Consider the following 22,770-nt stretch of genomic DNA (forward strand, 5'->3'; position numbering starts at 1 on the left):
CCTGCGCCACTCGTTATGGATAGGACAAGTGAGACTTTCTTAGCTTACATGAACCAACAATCTCAAATTTTAACGTCTATCCAACAATCACTTCAACAATTGGTGCAAGAAAAAAGTCAGAAAGGCGTGTTTCCTGGACAAGCAGTTCCAAACCCTAAGCCCGAAGAAAACCGCGTCTTTGAACTCACCAATGCACCGGTACAAGTACTCCCAACCAAGGTGAGGTGCACGCAATCACTACTCTTCGATCCGGAAAAGCGTAGACAATCAAATACATATGCGGATGATCACCAAAGGAATCCGACGGTTCAAATGAATCTATTTCCAATAATGAACCTACGGAGGATTCACCAAATACAACAAAGTCAACATCTCAGAATTTTGGAAACAAGCAAGCGAACCCCTTTGCCAAATTCCGCCCTAAGGCACCGTTTCCTGCACGCTTGGCAAAGAATAAACCTGATGAGAATTTTGTTGAAATTCAAGAGACTTTTCAGAATTTGGCAATCAACTTACCTTTTCTCGATGCCTTAAAGCTATTACCAAAACATGCAAAATTTCTAAAAGATATGTGCACCACAAAAAGGAGAACTAATGTTCCTCAACAAGCGTTCCTCACTGAACAGTTTCCATTAATCACCGAACACAATGATATAGTCAAATACAAGGACCCTGGTAGACCAACGGTTCCATGCACCTTAGGTGACAAATATATGGCTACTGCACTACTAGACCTAAGAGCTAGTGTGAACTTACTTCCATATTACTTATTTAAACAACTAGGTATGCATGAGTTGAAACCCACCACCATGACTCTATAGTTAGCCGATCGTTCCATTAAGTATCCAAAAGGAATTGTGGAAAACGTCCTTGTAAAAGTCCAAAACTTTTTCTATCCTGTCGACTTTGTTATTTTAAATACTGAAGTTGCATGTGATTCCATTCCTATCATCTTAGGACGTCCGTTCCTAGCAACTGCTAATACTCTTATTAACTGTAGGGATGGTTCCATGACCATGTCCTTCGAAAATCTTTTGGTTGAGGTAAATGTGTTTAAGATGATGAAACAAATTCCATAGCCTGACATTGATGGTGAGATGAACAGGGTTGATAACATTGTGCAAGAGTATTTAACAAACACTTTTCCTGAAGATGAAGTATACCAATTTCTTTCCTTTAGCGATTCTGAATTTGAGGACGATGATTATACACAAGAAGTAAACGAATTATTAGAGTCAATACCATTATTTGACCCTACGACTGTGAGGTCTAGCGATTTGGAGGAACATTAATCTGTTTACTTTATGGAAGACGATTTTTCTCAAGAATCTTTAATACCTACTCCACCCGCCCCTGACTTAAAACCTCTTCCTTCAGAATTAAAATACGTACATCTTGATCTAGATAGTAGTCATCCAATTATTATATCATCTCAATTGACTGATGATCAAGAATCTCGTTTAATAGATGTCATTCAACAACACCGTTCTGCTATTGGATGGTCCCTCGATGACATTAAGGGCATTGACCCTAATGTATGCACCCATCGCATACATCTTGAAGAAAATACTAAGACGTCGCGTGAACCGCAGCATCGTCTAAACCCAATCATGAAAAATGTGGTACGGGAGGAAGTTTTAAGATTACTCGATGTAGGTATTATTTACCCTATATCTGATAGTATTTGGGTGAGTCCAGTACACGTTGTTCCAAAGAAATCTAGAACAATGATAAAGATGAATGCATCTCCGCTCGTATTCCAATGAAATGGCGAATATGCATTGACTATCGCAAACTTAATGCAGTAACTCGTAAGGATCACTTTCCACTACCCTTCATCGATCAAATGCTTGAACGGTTAGCCGGTCATGCGTATTATTGTTTTCTTGATGGTTATTCAGGATATTTTCAGATAGTCATAGATCCTGCTGATCAAGAAAAGACTACGTTCACCTGTCCTTTTGGTACATTTGCATATAAACGAATGTCGTTCGGCCTTTGCAATGCACCTGGTACTTTCCAACGCTGCATGCTTCATATTTTCAGTGATATGGTTAAACGTTTTATGGAAGTATTCATGGACGACTTCTCAATATATGGAGATTCTTTCGATAGCTGTCTATTAATTCTTGAAAAGGTCTTTACACGTTGTGAAGAGAAAAACCTTGTTCTTAATTGGGAAAAATGTCATTTCATGGTTAAAAAAGGAATAGTTTTAGGACATATCGTTTCAAAAGACGGAATCGAAATCGACAAAGCTAAGATAGAAAAAATTGCTTCACTTCCTATACCAAAAACAGTTCGCGACATTCACGCATTTTTAGGACACGCAGGTTTCTATAGGAGATTTATTCAAGATTTCTCAAAGGTTGCTCGACCTTTAACCAATCTCTTGCTTAAAGATGTCGTTTTTTACTTCAGTTTCAATTGCAAACAAGCTTTTGAGACTTTAAAATCCGCCTTAACTACTGCTCCCATAATTCAACCACTTGATTGGTCTAAATCTTTTGAATTAATGTGTGATGCGAGTGACTATGAAATTGGAGCTGTACTAGGGCAACGCCGAGAAGATAAGCCAATTATCATTTACTACGCGAGTAAAACCCTTAATGAAGCTCAACGTAACTATACAACCACTGAGAAAGAGTTTCTCGCCATTGTATATGCCTTGGATAAGTTTCGTCCTTACCTAGTGGGTTCTTCCATAATTGTCTACACTGACCATGTGACGCTTCGTTACCTATTAGCGAAAAAAGATGCAAAACAGAGGCTAATCCGATGGATTCTCCTTTTGCAAGAGTTTACTCTAGAAATTATAGATAAAAAAGGTTGCAAAAATGTGGTTGCAGACCATTTATCAAGACTTATCAGTGATGTTAATACTGATACAGAACCTATCTATGATTCCTTTCCGGATGAACACTTATATTCCATTTTTTCGTCCCCCTGGTACGCTGACATAGTAAATTACTTAGTTACCGAGGAAGTTCTTTCATCTTAGTCTCGTAATGACCGAAAAAAGTTCTTATCCACTGTGAAATTTTATTTCTGGGATGATCCCTACCTCTTCAAGTATTGTTCTGACTAACTAATCCGTCGTTGCATTCCAGACTGGGAACACACTGACGTGTTATCCTTCTGCCATGAACAATCTTGTAGTGGTCATTTTAGTGGTAAGAAAACAGTGGCTAAGGTTCTACAATGTGGATTTTATTGGCCAACACTGTTTAGAGATGCACATGAGCATTGCAAAGCATGCAACGCTGCCAGCAGCTAGGACGCATTACTCAACGCAATATGATGCCCTTAAATCCCATTTTAATTATGGAAATCTTTGATGTATGGGGCATCGACTTCATGGGTCCCTTTCCAAATTCTCATGGTTTCCTTTACATACTGGTAGCAGTTGACTACGTGTCAAAATGGATTGAGGCATTGGCATGTCGTGCTAATGATCATAAAACGGTCATTTTGTTCGTAAAAGAAAATATTTTCGCTCGATTTGGTGTTCCAAAAGCTATTATTAGTGATGGGGGAAAACATTTTTGTAATAAATTTTTTGAATCATTAGTAAAGAAATATGGAGTCACGCACAAAGTGGCAACTCCGTATCATCCTCAAACCAGTGGCCAAGTAGAAGTTTCTAATAGAGAGATCAAATCCATTTTGGAAATAGCTGTTAATCCATCTAGAAAAGAGTGGTCTCTACGATTATCTGATGCCTTGTGGGCATACAGAACAGCTTTTAAGACACCTATAGGGATGTCTCCTTATCGCCTCATTTTTAGAAAACCTTGTCACCTGCCGGTTGAACTTAAGTATCGTGCTCTATGGGCCATCAAAAGCCTCAATTATAATACTAATGCGGCAGGCGCAAAGAGAAAATTGCAGTTAAATGAGCTCGAGGAAATTCGGAGTGATGCCTATGATCTCTCGAAATCTTATAAAGCCAACATGAAAAGAGTGCATGACAAGCACATATTGAGAAAAGATTTCAAAGTTGGTCAAAATGTTTTGTTGTACAACTCAAGATTACACATTTTTCCAGAAAAATTAAAAACTCGATGGTATGGTCCTTTCATTGTCTCTGTTGTCACCCCTTATGGGACTATATATTTGAAAAACGTAAATGATGAAAGCGAATTTCAAGTAAATGGCCAACGCGTAAAACATTATCATGAGTTGCGCTCTCCAGATGTCGAAGAGACTCTTCTCAAAGATCCAGTCTACACAGACTAATAGATTCACTGGTGTACTTCTTTCCATGTGATATAAATAGGGAAAGTATGCCATTAGGGTAACCGGGCCCTCTTCTATTTTCTTTTCTAAAAATCCCTAGAGTGTGTGGTTGCAAGCGCCGGAACCTTAGTTCACAAAAACTCTACTTCAGAACTGAGTATAAATGTCTTCTGTTAATCGAGCAAACGTGCCTTCTGGTAAACAATGGGTACCAAAAATTTCAACTCCTTCCTTATCTTCCCTTTTCTATTCTCTTCCTCGCGAACTTCAGCTCATCATTTGGTGTAAATCTCACCCATCTCAAATAGGTAATGGTCGTAGTACTTTTGCTCGAAAGCAACAGGCGAAAAGAATGGGGTGGTGTATGAATTGTCAAACACCTTTCTGTCCAGGTCTTGATCTACTATCCGATATGAGCTGGTATAAGGTATATTATTGTCTGACACCAGCTCAGCAGGATAAACTTCGTCGTCGTCCTGTTGCTCCCACAGGTTGGGATTTGTCTTGAGGATCTGACGTTAAAAGACTCACATTCGTCTTGAGGATCTGACGTTAAAAGTCTCACATTCGTCTTGAGGGAGAGTACAATAATTGCTCGAATTGCGTGTACCAGCACTTACTCAGACGAAACCAACTAGCCGTCACTCAGTGGCTGCCTTACAACGTCATTGGAACTTCTAAGACGTCTGACGTGAACAAGACATTTTTGCACCTGCGGTGGATCCTCCAGGATAATAAGAACACTATCTGTATGGTCCATTTCCTGGACCATGTTCTTACGACTGCGTCAAACAGGTCAGCTCCTCTTGCTGTACTTGTTACTCAGCTTATGCTTAACTTAGGATTCCAGTCTGCTACTTCTTTCATTCCAACAAGGTCTTTCGAGAATTTTGGAATTTTTGAGACTTGTGTTCTGGACCACTGGGACCTAGTAGCTAGAGATGATATTAAGCGTGATAACGTACCTCCTCCTCCTCTTTCACCACCCAACTGTTTTAATGAGGATATCATGCACCGAATCAGCACTCCCATGGAAGCTTTGAGACATATGAACACTAGCATGCGCAGGATGTTTCTTCGTCAGGAAGAGATGCTTACTTCCCAAAATGACTTCCAGCAAGAAATGCGTAATTGCCAAGGCCGTTTCCAAAGAATGATGATGGCAAATCAGCAGCAATTCCAAGATCAACTGCTAGAGTCTTTGGGCTACATTCCAGACCAGTCAGCTCAGCCAGGAGTTCGTCGTAGCCAACGAAGTAGAAACCCTGGTTCATCCTCTGCTAACCCTGAGGATTCCTAGTAGTTGTTTATTTTCCTTGGTTTAGAATTGACTATGTCATTTATTTCCCTTATGCATTGTATTTTTATTTTTCTAGTGATAAAAAAAAAATTATGTATCATTTGATTTTTCATAATTTTGTATCTCCAGACGGTTTGAATGAGAAATTGTTTATGATATGAAATTGAGGCTTTCTTCAATGCGCATTTCATTCAGTGGGCTCAATGCGCACAGATCTCTGCCACTCGTTTTTCAGTTTTTCCATCTTAAAGAAAAAAATAAATAAATAACCGAATTGTTTACCGAAGGAACTGGTATAAAAAATACTCAAAAACATTTGTACCAGATTTGTCCTCCGTATTATCCACCGTTTTTTTCTCCAACTGACTCGCCAACTTCTTCTTCGCTCTACTCTCAACGCTCTACTCTCAACGGAACAGAAAGGCGACTTCATATCATCTCTTCTTGGCTCCTCTCTCAAATTTGCATATTGTTTCTCCTGGTATCTCTCCCGCACTCCACTCATTCTCTTTTTTTTCAATTTTTTATCTTTTCAAGTGCATGGGTATGATCTTCTTCCTCTATTGTTTTTTTATTTCGATTTAATTTCTGTTTCTTAGGATTTTAGAAGCCCATTTTTTTCACCCAATATATTTTGTATGAATTTAATCTTCATTTAGTTTGTTTCTATTATATCTAGTTGAGCATTTGCTTTGGACTTTAGTTAATTCATCTAACCCATGTTGTTTGAGATTCGGATAGTTGGTATAAATAACCAATTAGTTAGAAGTTATTGTTGTATGGTTTTCATGTAAAGTTCACCACCTCTTATTAAACTATGTTTGGTTTGAGGTTGGTGAAATTAGTTGAAACGGCACATATGTTATATTAGTTTGAGTTCAAGGACTTCTTGTTTACTTCTCTTATATGATTTACTTGGTTCTCTTACTCCTTGCAATTGGGAAGGTCTATAGTAGTAGGGAACCAGATTAAATATTTGGCATCCATTCTGACCTTAGTTTAAATATTGCATACTTGTTTAGAATTGTGAGAACCCTTGACCGATTGATTGCCCTGCTACCCTGATTTTGAGCAATCTTATCATAGTTAGAGTTAGTATTGGGTCGGGACAAACTACATAAAAAGATAGTAATTTGTGTCTATTTTCTTATAAATCATGTTTCATTGCATTTGGACATCGAGTTAGAAGCTATGCTTGGTCAAAAATGGGCTAGTCAAAACATTTTTTTTTAATAGTGAATTATGGTGTATCGCGGATGAAGTCGCATTGATATTAAAAGATGAATACTATATTGATATTTTTCTAAAATCAGGTGATCTATGTCTACTTGTCAGAGCATCATTAGTAATTTGTTCTGAGAGTATCTACTTATAGAATTTTATAATATTCCTTTAATTGTTGCATTGATTAGGTGATGATGTCTACCTTTAATGAAGATGATGAGTGGGTTAGAAATGTTCGTCTTGATGCGTGCCCTGACGAGGAAAGTAATTGTTTCGACATCAAACAGATATTTGTGTGGAGCCAGTCATTGTAAACTTAGAAAACATAGATACATCGGATGGCGAAAGTGAAGGAGAAGATGAACCTTTTGAAGAAGGGGATAAAAATGAAAGAGAAGAGGTAGGAGGATGTGATAAAGAGGATATGAATTCTTTTAATCAACCCGGTGCAAGGGAAAATGGAGAAGGTACAGATTGTGAAGACGAGAATGCAATCATGTTCTCTATGCGTTTTAAAACTAGTGACGAGGCTTATGACTTCTACAATGAGTATGCCAAATTTGTTGGATTTAGTGTTCGTAGGGGTATCCGTAGATTTAATAAAGATGTTGAGCATAAGCGAAGATTTCTGTGTTCATGTGAAGGTAAGAGAGATAAGAAATATTTTGTCCTAACCCCACGCAAAAAAAAACCACGGAGGGAGACTCGATGTGGGTGCCTTGCTCATTTTGAAGTGATTTTAGATGTTAAATCCAAAATGTGGGTTGTTAGTGGTTTTTTTGGAGAACACACTCATCCGCTTGCGTCCTATCCAAGCTCAATGTTTGGCCGATCACATAGAAATGTGGGTAATGAGGATGCAGCATTAGCTACAACTCTAAAAAAATGTGGGCATAAGAACCTGTCAAGTGATGGATTTTTTTGTGAGTAAGGCTGGTGCTTTTTGGAAAGTTGGATATATAAGAAAAGACCTTTATAATCGGATCGATAGAATGAGGAGAATTCAGTATATAAATGGGGATGCCAGCACACTTCTTATCAACATGAAGAATAAGTCGAAGATTGATCCATCATTTTTCTACGATCACGAGGTAAATGTGCATGGTCAGTTGATTAGATTGTTTTGGGCTGATTCGACGTGTCGCTCAGATTATTGTTGCTTTGGTGATGTGTTATTGTTTGATTCGACATACCGGACAAATCATTACAAAATGCCAGTTGTTGTGTTTGCTGGAGTGAATAACCATAGACAAACTATAGTTTTTGGTTTTGCAGTTATGACGAGTGAATTAAAGGAGTCTTACATCTGGGCTTTAAAGTGCTTTCTACAAGCTATGGGCAATAAGCCACCAATGTCGGTCATAACTGATGGTGACCATGCAATTCGCAAGGCTATCAAAGTTTGCTTACCTAGTGCCAAACATCGCTTATGTGCGTGGCACATTCTTAAAAATTCCATTAGCAATGTCCGTGTCTCTGGGTTTCAAAAAGACTTTTGTTCTCTTATGTTTATGAAGTGTTCTCAAGAAGTGTTTGAGCAAAAATGGAAGGATTTGTTAGAAGCACACGAAGTCAATGACTACGAGTGGGTGAAGAAGATATACAGGAAAAAGATTATGTGGGCAGAGGCATATCTCCATGGCACGTTCTTTGGTGGTTGTAGAACCACCCAACGTTGTGAAAGCATAAACTCTGTTATACGGCGTCACGTGAAGCCCGGTATGAGAATGGTTGAACTCTATAATAAATTGGAATTAGCACTTGAAAATATTCGTCACCGTGAGCATGAAGAAGAAGTGATTTCTTTGACAACCAAGCCAGTAATTGAGACCCACTTGATGGGCTATTCAAATCAGGCAGAATCAGTCTACACACGGGCGGCTTTTGATGTGTTTAATAAGCAATTGCAGCAGGAAGCGATGTACATTGTAGATTCGAAAAGGGATCAAGGTGACAATATTCTTTCCTACACTTTGCGTCGTCATTTGAGTAGGGGACGCAAGTCAATTGTGCAGTTCAATGTTGTTGATCAAAGCACCAAATGTTCTTGTGGTCTATTTGAATCTTGGGGTTTTCCATGCAGACACATCATCTCTGTTTTAAAAAATGAAGATGTCTGCAAAATGCCCTCTAGTTGCATATTAAGGAGGTGGACGCAACATGTGAAATCGGCTATTCCAGTTGTTCTTCCTAATATTGTGCACAGGGTAGCTGCTTATGCCATGCGTTACAGTGAGCTTATGGGGATTTGCAAGAGCATATGTATGGGGGCTGCCGAATCTGAAGGTGCTAGTGGAGAATTTAAAGATTTCCTAGCTGCTTATATTATGTCGAAGGAGACCCCATTAAGTGGTGAAAGAAACACTCAAGTTCCTATTCAGGAGCCATTAAATACTTCGGGAGATACCACCCATTTTGATCTGATTCGGGATCCACCCCATGTAGCACCCAAGGGTCGACAGAAGAAAAGACTTAAAGCGCACAATGAAACAACAGAGAAAACTTGTGGCCTTTGTGGAGTTAAAGGGCATACAAGGCTCACATGCCCAGAAGTTGGGGGTAAACATCACTTTAATTTTTTCAATACTACTATCTATATACTCATAAACTCTAGCTGTAAATGTGTTGCACTCATAGTATTAAAAAATTCTTGATTTTATTAACTGCAATTTCATCTGTGTATGTACAGGTCCTAGTATAAACTTAAACCATTTGGGGAAATGTGCTCGAACAGCCGATTTGAGCGAAGAAGAGGAGATACATTCTACGAGTGGTAAGTACTGTCTTTTTCTCAATTTTGGTTTCCAGTACATTAATTCTCAAATTTGTTCTAATATAGATGCATGTGGTTTTGTTGCTACGGAGAATTCTGATAAAAGGAAAGGGCGATCTCGAATCAACAGGTGTGGAAACTGTCAAGAAGCAGGGCATACGAAGCCTAAGTGTCCATGGCCTATACCTAAATCACAAGGTGGTTGTTTTTCCTTACTAACCTTGATTGTACTGGCCCACTCCTTGTTATTTTTCGTTCAGTTGGTTGTGACCATTTAAACTTTCCTTTTTCTCGTGATCACACCACTATTTTTGCATTTCCTATGTTCATGGCTTTTGTTTATTTTATCATTTTTGTGTCTTTTTTGCAAATGTATGACAAAAACGAAATTTTGCAGCTGCACCAGAAGTTTCCATTACTACACTTGATATACGTGTTGGCATAATTACAGACGTTAAGAAGCATCCAGATGTTGATTCTCTTTATGTGCAAGAAATAGATGTGGCTGAAGAAACCCCAAGGACGGTTGTTAGCAGCCTTGTCAAATATATCCCTCTGGAGGAAATGCAAGTATGTCTGTTTAAGATATAATTATATTTTCATTGTTATTGCATTTAAAATAAAAATATGAATCAGAAATTAGAGACATTACACTTTCTCATTTGCAGAATCGGAAGGTTTGCGTTCTTTGTAATCTAAAACCAGTGAAAATGAGGGGCATTCAGTCACATGCAATGGTTTTAGCTACTTCCAACGATGATCATACTAAAGTAAGCACTATTTCATCTAGTATAGAATTACTTGTAACATTGATATCCTGATTTTCTCTAGTGACGTGCTAATTGTCTAAAAGGAGATAAATACAAGAATGGTGTTTCCAACACAGCAAAGCATTTGGTTTCACGATAATTACCGGATACTGCTCGATCAAACTATTAATGAGCATCCATCTGTTTCAGGTTGAATTAGTTGATCCACCCTATTCTGTTCCTGTGGGGGAGCGCGTAAAGTTTCCTGGGTTTCAAGGTGAACCTATTAATGGCTATGTCAACCTGAATGTTTTTGAAAAGTTGCAAGCAGATCTCCACACAGACATGGAGCTAGTAGCTTGCTATAAAGATGCGCCCTTCACCACATCTACTGGTGTATGCAAAGTTTTGTCCATTTGTTCCGGAGCTATAAGGTAGATAAGACCCACAAGATCTGCTACCATTTCACCTAAGCTAGCAGAAGGATTCTGGTTCAAGTTCATTGACTTCTCTAATGAAAGACTTGTAATTTTGCTGCATTGTAGTCGTTGTACTAGTATTTTTTTTTCAGTTAGGACGTTATTTGCTATGTTTGCTCGTGTTTTGGTCAGTTCAACGAATAAATTTATTCTTATATTCTTGTGTTGTTGTTTCGGTTAGTTCAGCTGAAAGAATCAAGTGAACTTGGTAATTGTTAAATACCATCATGCAAAGCAGAATACGGAATATCTTAAGAACCACTATATTTCCATTAGTTTATGATGATACATCAACATATGACTTACTAACATTTATCACACTCTGAAAGTAATTTATATCTCCTGTTCACTTAGCTGTTTGTAGGACTGTTCATTCTTGTATATGAAGAGACAAGATGTGCATTTGACAAATCTGAAAAACATAAATTTGCTTGGCAAGTCCTTGTCGCTATCTGCCAGCCAAAGAAAGTAGTATAATGTACTCGTTTCATTCTCTTACTTCTACAGATTGGAGTCATGGTGATGACAAAAGTTTGGTTCTTCCACCTAAAGTGGCATCCATCCAAGTTATTGTGGTTCTTGTTCCTTACGAAGATGCTGATATGCAAGTCATCTTTGATGTGTGCTCTGCCACTGTGGAAACATTGAGCAATGCTGGTGTCCGCGCTGAGAAAGATATAGAAGAGGATTCACCTAGTTGGAAATACTCACAGTGGGAAATGAAAGGTGTTCCTTAAAGGATTGAGATTGGGCCAAAAGACATGGCTAATAATCAAGTAAGCTGCAGGCTGAACTATTATCTTTGGAAATACATCTAGTTATGTACTTGTTTCCATTTTTCATTTGTTTGAGTTCGATCTGTCTTAAAGTGTGTCTTGCTGCTAAATCTTGTGTCCCTTAGAATCATCTTTCAGATTATAGATCTCCCTTTTACAAGGTGAAAGTGAACCAATGCTTTCATCATAAGACAGAAAGCAGCATCATCACTTCCAACTGTTTATCTAGCTGACCCCCACTTGGCACGATGATAACCATCAGTCTTAAAAATGTAGTTTGAATTTACTAGTTATGTACTAATAAAGAAGGTCGAGGCGATACTAGTGTTTGGAGAGATACTCCCGAGGACAAAACCCAGAAAGCAAAAATGAAGTAAGTACATTTCTTGGTGCTGATTGTGTTAATATCCTGTGGTTCTTTACTTTAACATGTTCTAAAAGTTGTTAGTAAATACATCTATTTCTGTATTGCAGCTATTTAGAGGCTTACAATGAAGCCGCAGCACTTGCTTCCAATGAGGAAAAGAAAAGAACTAGTTCTGATGCAGATTTGGTGGACAAATACAATATCACCAAAAGTTCTAAATCATTGGTGGAGAAGCACCAAGAAGAGTCAGCTAACCGCCGAAAAAGAAAGTCCAAACAGGAGAAAACGAAGGAAAAAGACTTAAAAGAGCAAAAAGAGGAAGAATGGGTAGGGAAACACCCTTGGAAGCCTTGGGATCGTGAGAAGGATCTGACAGCAGGTCGACAGAACGTCAATCTTGATTCAGAGAATATGGTCAAAGGATTATCTTCACGATTCTCAGGATGGAATGTACAGAGAAATTTCTTGTAGGTGAGGAGGATGACTTTTGTGCTTTATGGTTAAGGCACTTCAGGACATGCAATGTTGGACTTCACCAGCATGTCTCGCAATCAGCCTCAACTGTGTTTCGTAAGGAAAGGAAAGAAATAATGCCAATTCGTTAAATTATGTATACTATGTACTAATCTGATGTTGTAGACATTTCAATTCAGTGTAAAATCAAGTTTTGCAGTGAAGATATTTAGTACTCAGCCATGCTTCTATATCCATTGCGGGTCTGAAGATTATAGTGTTGGAAGGTTGACTTCATTGATAATATTGAGTTATGTTCTTTTTACACACAAATTGTGCAATTCAAATTTCATACTTTACAAGAATGAACTTTATGTTTTTGGTTTGGAAAGACAATCTGTGACATTATATGTAGCCTACTACCCGTCTACCTGCCTACCACATCATGCCAAGAATTCTCTGTCATTGAAAGTGCTGTCAGCTGCGAAAGTCAAGTATATCTGCCTGGATGCCACGCGAGTTAGCCATTCCTCCTCTAGTGATGCTTAAAAAATCACTTTTCTCTATTCTAGATACTGGTGCAAGTCTTCCCCTTCTAACTTGGCTGCTGCCCTGAAAGAACTAAGATCACAATAAAAACATATCAATAAACAAAATGATCTAATGCTCAAAATAGAGCTATATGCTAGTGAAAATAATAATGAACGACACACTTCACCTGATCGAGAGTATCATTCTTCTGCTGTTGCAACAAGAAATTTGAGCATTTGCCGCCATTGTAAGGGATAGAACCAGAAGCAAGTAGCTGGGAGGCGTTGCTCAATCTCTTACTTATTTGTGATTCAAAGCCTATTCACTGCATTGATAAATAAACCAAAAAATCCTCCCCACAAAACATGCAAAAGTGTACAAACATAAGATATCATCACATCTTCAATCTTCATACATTTTCACAATCTCATTCACCAAAAACTTAAAGAGCTAATAAATGAAACTTACCCTGCACATCACTTTGCCTTGTACAAGAGCATAAGGAACAGGCCCAAAGTAACGTGAGTCAACTGAAGCATATACGTACATTATCCCCTTGCACCCATACATGTCCCTTTGGTACCTATGAACCATGCAACCTCAACATCAAACTACACTTGTCCATTAAAAAAAACGTAAAATAAAATAGGACATTACTCATTTTATTACCACAAGAGACTTGGTATGTTCACTATGAGCCGGGTCAACAAGAAAAGAGGCACAGTCACCTTCCATACCCAAAACACGCTTGGTAATAGATAATTGCCACAGATTTTGTACCATCTGGGGAGCAAACTAATAGTTACATTCCAAAGAAAGATAATTACCACAGATTTTTGTACCATCAGGGGAGCAAACATGGAGTGTATTAGATTGTGCAGGTTTCCAAAAGATGTTTTGCAATACACAAGGAGTATGCAGTTTTGGATAATCTTCTGAAGAAGAGTTTCCAAGTTCAGAGTCAACCACCTAAACTATTGTTGTCAAATTCTAGCAATGACTATACTATTTATATATCATATGGATTAGAGACATATTGTTCCATTACCGGTAGTATGCCATAGCCATATACTTTAGCAGAACAAACTTTCATCAGCAAAAGAACGTAAATGAGAAAAAGAAAATTAAAAAAAGGACGACAAAATAAGTATACATTGTGTGGCAGGCATGATAGAGTAGATACTGTTACGGCAGTATGCTGAACAACATTCTCCAAGACACTGTGAAGCTCTCTCTCTTTCTGCAGCTCTTCTCTCAATCTTTGGACCTGTTGCGGCATGACTTACATTAGGGAATATATAGTACTACTTCACATTTCCATTTGCAATAAACATAAAATGCTAAAGATATGAGAGACGACAAAGGTAATTGATAGAAATATAGTTATGGATCGTAGTAGAGTCGATCTTCTTTTGATGTTGGGGGAGGAGGTCACTTTCAAGGAAATTCAAAATTTCAATGTGAAGCCAACACTTCAAGTCTGAGTTTCATTTTTCTGTTAGGTAGCTAGTGAGTTTTTGGTCCAATGGATGAAGGTGAACATTCCTCTTACTCCTAAGCTCAGACACTTTTTTTCTGTTGGTAATCTAAACTCAGAGACTTAATGCATGTAAGTATACTACTCGACAATACAAAAGATAAAATGTTCGAGAAAGAAAATTTGTGAGTGACACCATCTTGCTGTAATGTAGGAGGGTCACTTCTTTGACAAGCTGTCCAATTCTATTCATACCGCTGGAAGGTCTGTAACTGTGTTCACCACCTCAGGTCCTCAGTAATATCACAGAACTTTGTTTACTATTGGTAGATATAATTGTGCCAAAGTGTGACATGAGTTGTGTTGTATATGGGAGCTGCTATCCATAATTTAGAATATTGTTATACTCATGACTTCGTGATTTTCTACTCCAAACTTTAACCAAATCATATAAACCACAATAAGGGCAAATTTGGTTGAAAATCTAATTCTTGGATACCAAAAGGTAAAATAGACGCTAATTATTTCATTTTAGCCATACGAGCAGCAATCAGAGACAAATTTTTATATGGTCTCAATGGAGATCAGGAGGAAAGTAAACTTACATCTTGTTCAAGGTACTCTTTTATTGCATACAAATTCATCTTCAGACCAGCCACCTCCTCCTCTAGTCGATCCATTGGAACTTGGAAATCTAAGAGAAAAAATAAATAAAGAAACATTTAGACCTAGGACAATATCAGCATTGCATATACTATCTAGCGAATTTTTAGCACTGTAAAATAGTTAACTAGTTACTATATTTTCATACCTTATTGAAATTTTCACGGGAATAGTGAGCTAAGCATAGTCTATCTTTCACTCTTAGAATAGATTAGTTATGTCAGGGACGAACATACACCGCACTGAGTTGCTTGATTTCTAGTCAGCTTTTTTAGTCTCAAATCATGCTTACTGAAAACAACCTTCCATCCAAATGTAAATTCAGGACTTGTTTAAAAGTGAGACAGTATGTAAACATAAATAAAGGCTCTCTTTAAACAAATTACAAGAGTCCTACTCACATTCTCTCAAATCAATAACTGAAAGGAACAAGATTCACAATAACATCATTACTGTACAGGGCAGTGAATTCCCAAGGGTTCATTGACATAAGATCAGTTCCCAGACTAGAGACTACAACATATAAAACTCAACTCAAAAGCATATGAACCAATTACCATGGTCAACGTCTCTTGTCAAATTGGTCACTATAACATAGACAACAAACTAAAAAAACCACTTACAGAACTAGATTACATTTTTGGGTAATATGCTATGGTCTTACATGCATGAATATCAGAATAATTGCAGAGAATAATTGATAAAAGGTGTTCATTAACTAAACATGAAAAACTAAAGCATAAAACATATAGAACATAGAAAATATTACCTTTTAGTGTTGACACGCGAGCTGAAAAAGAAACAGAGAACAACTGTTGACTGTTGATGGTTGATGTCTCTAATTGGGAGGGAGGTAATAAATGGAGCGGAAATAGAGAATGTGCAGTGGAGATCCATTCGAAAGTGGAGGGGAGAACATGGTGATCGTGGGGTTTGGACGGGGTGTGTGCGGTGGGTTTGGACGTGGTGGGGTGTGGGGAAGCCGCGAAAATAAATTATCGAATTTTTTTGAAGTTTTGAAATTTTGAAAATTCCGATAAACTAAAACAAAATTGAAAATTGCACTTCATCCGAAATGTGGGTAACGGGGCAAATCCATATGGCCCAATTTTTCCATATCTGTGGATCTCTAAAGCACGGACGCACTAACCCATGTGTTGTTGTGTCCACGCCGGACGCCGACATGGGACATGGACGGACGGGTCAACGGATCGTCGTCAAGACGCGGTCAACTAAAGCTGGGCGCAGTCAAGACGCGATCCGGTGTGGTCAACATGGTCAGGACGCGGATTTTGACCCAAACAAATAAAAAACAAATCAAAATAATATTAAAAAACTACATTTTTTTTCATTTTTGTTTTATTAAGACTTATGACATGTTTTTAAAGTTTAATTAGGAAATATTAAACTTAATTTTGTGGCTATTTATCTTTAATAGTTTTGAATTTATAAATGTTGATACATTTAATTTAGTTTTTAATGTTCAATTTATATAAAATAAAATTATTAATATTAATTAATTTCCGCGTCTTTTGCTGCGTCTGCGTCCTACAGATTTGAGATATAACCGAGTCGCCTAGTCTGTGTCCGCGTCTGCGTCAATGTCCGTGTCCGCGTCGGTGCAACATAGCTCCACACACACCCAAAACCGAAATATAACGGTCTATATCGATATTTCAGAGATTCCAGCTTTTTTGAAATAGTTAAAATTTTAATATATATCATTATATATATGATATATCGCTGATATATAACGACATATGTTAGAATTATCTATCAACAGTAAATATAATCGGTCAAACAGTCAACAAGTCAATCGATATATATCAAATATATCATATATATTGCTAATATATATCGATCCAAGTCAATCGATATACATTATTTCCATATCGTGTACCCATATTTCGATATATTGATATATCAGACGATATTTTCGACCTTGGTTGAAGAGAAAAATAACTAAGTTAGGGGTTCAATAACGTCTTTATTTGACAATTTTTGGTTTAGGAGGGAAGTAAAATCAACTTATGTGTTTGCTCAATAACCCCAAATAGATATGAATAATGATGGTCAATATAAATAGTGATTGCTCATAACTTATGTTAAGGTATGAGGAGTGATTATTCATACTCATATTGAGGTATGAACACTCATTATTCATACCTAAAATAGGTATAAACAATGAGTCTTCATATAAACAATGATTATTCATAGCTCAGGTTGAGTTATGACCCCCCTCCCCCCCATCCCCCAAATAGGTATTAACAATCATTATAGGTAGGAACAGTCATTGTTCATATTCATAGTTTATGTTGATGTATAGTATGAACAATGAGTGTTCACAACTCATTTCGTCCTTAAACTAGAATTTAACCCGTGGCTACGCCACTCGAGTCATAATTAAATGAATACATGTAAATTTAATTTTTACAACAGAATTACCTTTTTTTTTTCTTTGACATTTAAATTGAACTTGTTAGTGTCATTGTGATACCCTTAATTGAATATGCCTTAGAAAATCTTCCTGGCCGAGAATATGTATTGAGAACAATTTGTTCATCCAGAAGCTAGCGGAGTGTACGTAGACTTGTTCCAATTCCTCATTCATATCGTGGATGCCACTTTGAAAACATTGATCTTCTAATAAGTTCAATTGTGGTTCTACTTCAATGTGTTTTGATATTGGCGTTCATGCATTGGCACTGAGAAACCACTTAATAGAGAATATGCAAGTTACATGATTCCTTATATATGAGCATGCTTCTAGGAGCAACTTTAGAAATACCATGAATCCATGATTATATTCCTTGATATGTACTTTGGACGTTGAACACCAGTGATGGAGAAAAGGTGAGTTGAAATCCTTGATCTAATTAGGCAAATTCAGTCAAAAGGAAAACATATATACCTTAATTATAAACGATTTTGTTTTTGAAATGAAAATCAAATATACCTTAATCAAGTTTCAAACTGAAATTGCATAAGTTAATGTATACCATGTTTAGTCATCTTTCATAAAAATAAAAAAAATGAAAAAGAAAACTTGCTTTATTAGTGTGGCCTTTGTCAATATCATTATATAGCTTCATTGCCCAACCTATAGTGAACTTCTCTAACCATGGTCATCGATGGAAATCTCATCTTATAATCCCACAATTTATTCGACCATATCTTCAATGTATAATATGAATTAACTTGAGATAGTATGCGTGCGGTGCAAGCTCGGGCCCATTACCTTGATACCTTGAAGGCCTTGAATAGTTGAACTCTGATCTTACTTTAAATGTTGAAATGTTGAATAATTTGTTTACCCAAAGGAAAAAAAACCATCTCAAAGGCACACGCATACATGCAACACACCTCATCTATTATTGGACATCCTTTGTTTTTGACCTTCTTCAATATAGATTCCAGAGCAACTTTAGTAGCATTCTGTTCTGCCTCTTTCTTATGTAGAAATGTCTCAACTGACATATAATTTCCCCCATCAACAGAAACAGAATATCTAAATTGTGGCACAGTTCCAAAGCATTCAGTAGTATAGGTTAGAAGTGGCAGTTTGGATTTCTGAGCATACTCTTGCAATCGGTTCTTATGCATCATGACTTCAATTAGACCACGGGGGTGTTGTTAATTAGACAAAAAATAAAATCCATGTCAACAACTTTTTTGCACTGAGTTAAAAAGTATCTAGACAAAAATATAATTTTAAGTCAGAAGGGAAAAAGCAAAAAACCACTATATAACTCATATATATGAACATGCAAACTATAAACTATAATAGTCAGAGTTTGTATATTAACCCTCTAACTATAAACATGCAGACACATGAACCACCTCAAACACAACCAAACTTAACTAAAAAATCACAAGCTAATCTATCTTATCAAAACAAATATATCTTTCTAGAGGTCTTTCTATCTTATGCTCAAGGGGGGCAAGGTATCACATTTTATCATTGGGGGAGCATATTTGATGTTTCCGGGTATTAGTATACCTGCTGAAGGAGTTCTTCATTTTCAAGCTGGGCAACCATGGGCAGTAACAATCCCTAACAATGTAGCTCCAATTGCAGTAAGCGATTATTCCATGGACTTCTTTTCTTATTTCTTCCCTGTACTGTAAATAATGATTATTTTGGTGGAGTTGTCTATTGAATACTACTGGAATGTTTGACACGTCGGGACGACCACTATGAGTAGCACCGAAGCACTGAAAGCCGGTTTGCGTGTAAAGGCTTTGCAAATAATCCACTGTTACTGAGATTCACTCTGGCAAGTATACTGAGCAAAATTAATTGTTTTTCCAACTTGGTCTAGGCCGTATATGGTTTATTTATGGAGGGACTTTTGTACAGGGAATCTGTAGAAGGTTATTACGTTCCCAACCGCTGGGTTCAATAGGGTGGCGAGTGATGGCCGGTGGTGGCTGTGGTGGTGGAGGCGCTATGACTCTGTGAGGGGAAGAAGATGACCAGCGTTTTCCTTGTATGTTGGGCTTGGGCCGAACCATTTCTAGTGTGGGTTGGGTAGAACCAACTCATGATGAGTGAAGGAGATGAACAGTGAGCTGGTGGAGGTGTTGTGAGGAAGGAGATGAACAGTAAAATTCGATTTGGGCTTGGGCCAAATCGTGGGTGGGCTTATGTGTTGTAATTTTTTTGATTTTATTTTGATTTTTAGTTTTAGACTTTGGGCTTTGACTTTGGGCTTTTGGGTTAGAGGAGTTTGGGGCGGTTGACCACCTTGATTTTGGGTTGGTTGACTCTTGTTGACTATTGGTAGGTGACTTTATTTCATTGACCGAGTTGACTTTGACCGTTGACTAGAGTTGACTTTGATTAGTTGACCAGAGTTGACTTTTAACTCGGATTATGATTCGGTCTATTAAGATAGGTCTAGGACTATTAGCATGCTTGACTACGTTGGTTAGAACTTTTTAGTTTGTCATTTTATTTTTCTTTTTGTTCCTTGGTTTTGTTACTTAGTTTCATTATGTCTCCCAAGTAGTAATTTTTGTTTTTGTTCAGATAATACCCGTACCTTCTTCTTAAGAAGTAATAGAAGTAATAGAAGTTTGACTGTTTTCTAAATTTTGCTATGTTAGTTCTCATATATTCGTATACTGCACAGTCTCGTTTGTGAGTCAAAATGAACGTTTAAAGAATATTAAGGGTCAATTGTTATGCTCGACTAAAGTTATCAATATGTCGTTGAAGCCTCAAATATTAATGTTTATTTATTTAGTTTTGATTTTCAGGTTCCAATGGAAAAACTACATAAGGAGGTGGTTGGCGTGAAGCTAGATTTAAGTGCAATGAAATCGTATCTTGATGAGAGTTTTAAAGGTTTAGAGTCCCATGCCAACCAAATTGAGGATAGAGTTAAGTTGGAAATATCAGCAAAGAAATGGGAGAATGATCCTGAGATGAGACGTTTCGAAGCAGCTTTAGTGGAACTAGAGAATACTCCTGCGCCAATTATTAGATATAAAGATGCTTTACCTATTACTCCTGAGCTGATGAAGGAGACAATGAAAGCGAAACGGAAGGTAAATTCATGTTATGTTAAGGATTTTATGATTAAGTAGAAACTATATTAATAAAAAGAAAAATAGTTGCATAATGAGATGTTGTTATACCCTTGAAACGGTGTGTGCTAGAGATTCTTTAGACAATACATACCCCCATTGTAACAACGAAAAAAGTGCATTCACATAATACTCATTCTACTTGTTACAAGTATGAAGATAATCATTTGTTATTGTTTTAGGTTGAGTTTGGTAAGGATATGGGTGATTGCTCATTCTATCGCTATCTGGATTACTTCCCAGACATTCTACAACCTTTAATTTTGGATATTGAAGATCCAAAGGGTGACGACAACTGTGGATTTAGGGCCTTGGCCATGGCATTGGGGTATGGCGAGGAGGGTTGGGTCAAAGTACGAGTTAATCTGATTTCAGAGTTGCGCGCAAGTAAGGAAGAGTACATACGGATGTTCGGTCATGAAAACGTGACTCGTTGTGAGGGAAGTCTATTACACTTTAAGGGTGATGCTCCTGAAGAGAAATGGATGTTGCTACCTGAACATGGGTATCTTGCAGCGTCAAAGTATAGCATTGCGATTGTGTATTTCTCAATGGCAGGCTGTCACACTTTTCTACCGTTAAAGTCAGCATTCAATGAGAATGACTATAAAGTCATTGGTATTGGGCGTGTTCCAAACCACTTTTTAAAGTTGAATTTGGAAGCAAATTGTCCAATGCCAAAGATCGCGACGTTTTGGGAAAAACATCATTGTGAAATCGCAAATGAGTGGAAATCATATTTCATGTCTCGCTTTGATGCATTTCCACTTGTCTCTTGCAGAGACGATCATTTGGGTGACCATGTGATTCTGAGTGATTCTGACTGACTTGGTAGGAGGCTCCTACATTGTGCGATATTTAAAATTTTCTTTTTTCATTCTACTTTTTGCGCATCCAACTTTATGACTTCTTTCCACTTATTTTGAACTAATATGGTTTTTGTGTAAACCTGCAGGAAGACATTTCACATATTATTTAGGCGCCATCTCGTAGTAAGGATGGTTCGTCATCCCAGCGACGTGACAAACATTCTCTTATTGATATTTTCAATTAGTATTAAGAAAATGTTTTTCGTTATTGAGTAGAAGTGTATGCTTTTGTTTTCTGGATTAGACTATTGACAAACGTTCTCTTGTTGATGTTGTTAGTTAGTGCAATGAAATTGAATTTTCTATCTGGTTGTTATTGTGATGTACTTAAGTTAAAATCTTAATATTTCTTATGCCTAAGTTGATATCCTATCAAGTTCTAAATTGATGGTGGTCAAATAATGGTATTTGATACGAGGGAAGGATAAAATATAGACATACGGTGCTAGTGCTCCAAGTTTGTCATAACTGTGTTTTACATTGGATGCAAATAAGTTTCTTTCTTTATTCATTTTTGTGTTTCCATTGCTATTCTGCGGCAAGTGTTTTCCTTCAACTCAATTTGGTCATTTAAATGATCTTTTGTTGCATATGTTGTTGATTTAGTCTGGTTGACAAAAAGGTAATCCACCTGAAATATTTCTTCATAATACTGGATAATGCAGTGAAGGAGAAGTATCCAGTTGTGATCATTGCAGAAGGCATCGAGAAGGATGCTCTCACTCCACTAATTAGGAACAAACTCGGGGGCTCAAGGAAGGTTGCTATAAAAGCTCCAGCATTTGGAGAGAGAAAGAGCCATTACTTAGATGACATTGCTATCTTGACAGGAGGTAATGGAATTGTTGGTGAGAGAAATATATCATAGTGTCTTCAGAAGTTGAATGAGAAATACATCACTCACCAATTTCCGTACTATAAAGGTTTTTCCATTAATTATGATTTGGTAAATGCAACGGAGCTAATCTTAATTATTGACCATTGGAACGTCTGGTTTCCATTTTTCAGGTTCTGTCTTGTGACGATGTGAATTATGGATATAATGCTGCAAAAGACTGTTACGAGGATTTAATGGCTGCAAAAGACTAAGGTGGTTGTATGTGGTCACTGTTTTCTATACACCACAATGGTAAGTTCTCTTTTATTGGAACTCATCAATCAGTAGATGTAGTTCTTATTTTAGAAATTTACATTTTTTTCTATGCCATAGGCAGTTAGACGATATCTCTTTAACGCATTTTTTTACCAATCTGTAAAAGTTTGCATATTTATTCCTTA

The 22,770-nt window shown here is 37.2% G+C and overlaps 2 protein-coding genes, 1 long non-coding RNA gene and 1 pseudogene across 4 annotated transcripts; 3 read left to right on the forward strand and 1 right to left on the reverse strand.

The window, feature by feature from the left end:
• The first annotated feature begins 5,831 nt into the window (after window positions 1–5,831).
• On the forward strand, window positions 5,832–10,919 carry LOC147488634 (protein FAR1-RELATED SEQUENCE 5-like). The gene is made up of 7 exons (XM_086571383.1): window positions 5,832–6,020; window positions 6,952–9,322; window positions 9,453–9,536; window positions 9,603–9,734; window positions 9,934–10,106; window positions 10,205–10,306; window positions 10,496–10,919. The coding sequence occupies exons 2-7, from the start codon at window positions 7,675–7,677 to the stop codon at window positions 10,721–10,723; spliced, it is 2,367 nt and encodes a 788-aa protein (XP_086427509.1). The 5' UTR covers window positions 5,832–6,020; window positions 6,952–7,674; the 3' UTR covers window positions 10,724–10,919.
• Window positions 10,920–11,271: 352 nt separating this feature from the next.
• Window positions 11,272–12,213, forward strand: LOC147488635 (uncharacterized). Its single transcript, XR_015201335.1, has 3 exons — window positions 11,272–11,540; window positions 11,666–11,913; window positions 12,015–12,213. It is a non-coding gene; the product is annotated as an uncharacterized LOC147488635 (long non-coding RNA).
• A 994-nt stretch (window positions 12,214–13,207) lies between these two features.
• Window positions 13,208–15,921, reverse strand: LOC147488636 (uncharacterized; annotated as a pseudogene). Its single transcript, XR_015201334.1, has 5 exons — window positions 15,801–15,921; window positions 14,974–15,062; window positions 14,045–14,158; window positions 13,561–13,674; window positions 13,208–13,474 (listed from the first exon to the last, which is right to left on the reverse strand). The product of XR_015201334.1 is annotated as an uncharacterized LOC147488636 (transcript).
• Window positions 15,922–19,416: 3,495 nt separating this feature from the next.
• Window positions 19,417–21,799, forward strand: LOC147488637 (uncharacterized). Its single transcript, XM_086571324.1, has 3 exons — window positions 19,417–20,584; window positions 20,806–21,454; window positions 21,579–21,799. Exons 1-2 carry the CDS (start codon window positions 20,300–20,302, stop codon window positions 21,448–21,450), a joined length of 930 nt encoding a protein of 309 aa, XP_086427450.1. The 5' UTR covers window positions 19,417–20,299; the 3' UTR covers window positions 21,451–21,454; window positions 21,579–21,799.
• Window positions 21,800–22,770: the final 971 nt, after the last annotated feature.

The sequence above is a fragment of the Coptis chinensis genome, chromosome 7, assembly GCF_015680905.1.
Source record: "Coptis chinensis isolate HL-2020 chromosome 7, ASM1568090v1, whole genome shotgun sequence".
NCBI lineage: Eukaryota > Viridiplantae > Streptophyta > Magnoliopsida > Ranunculales > Ranunculaceae > Coptis > Coptis chinensis.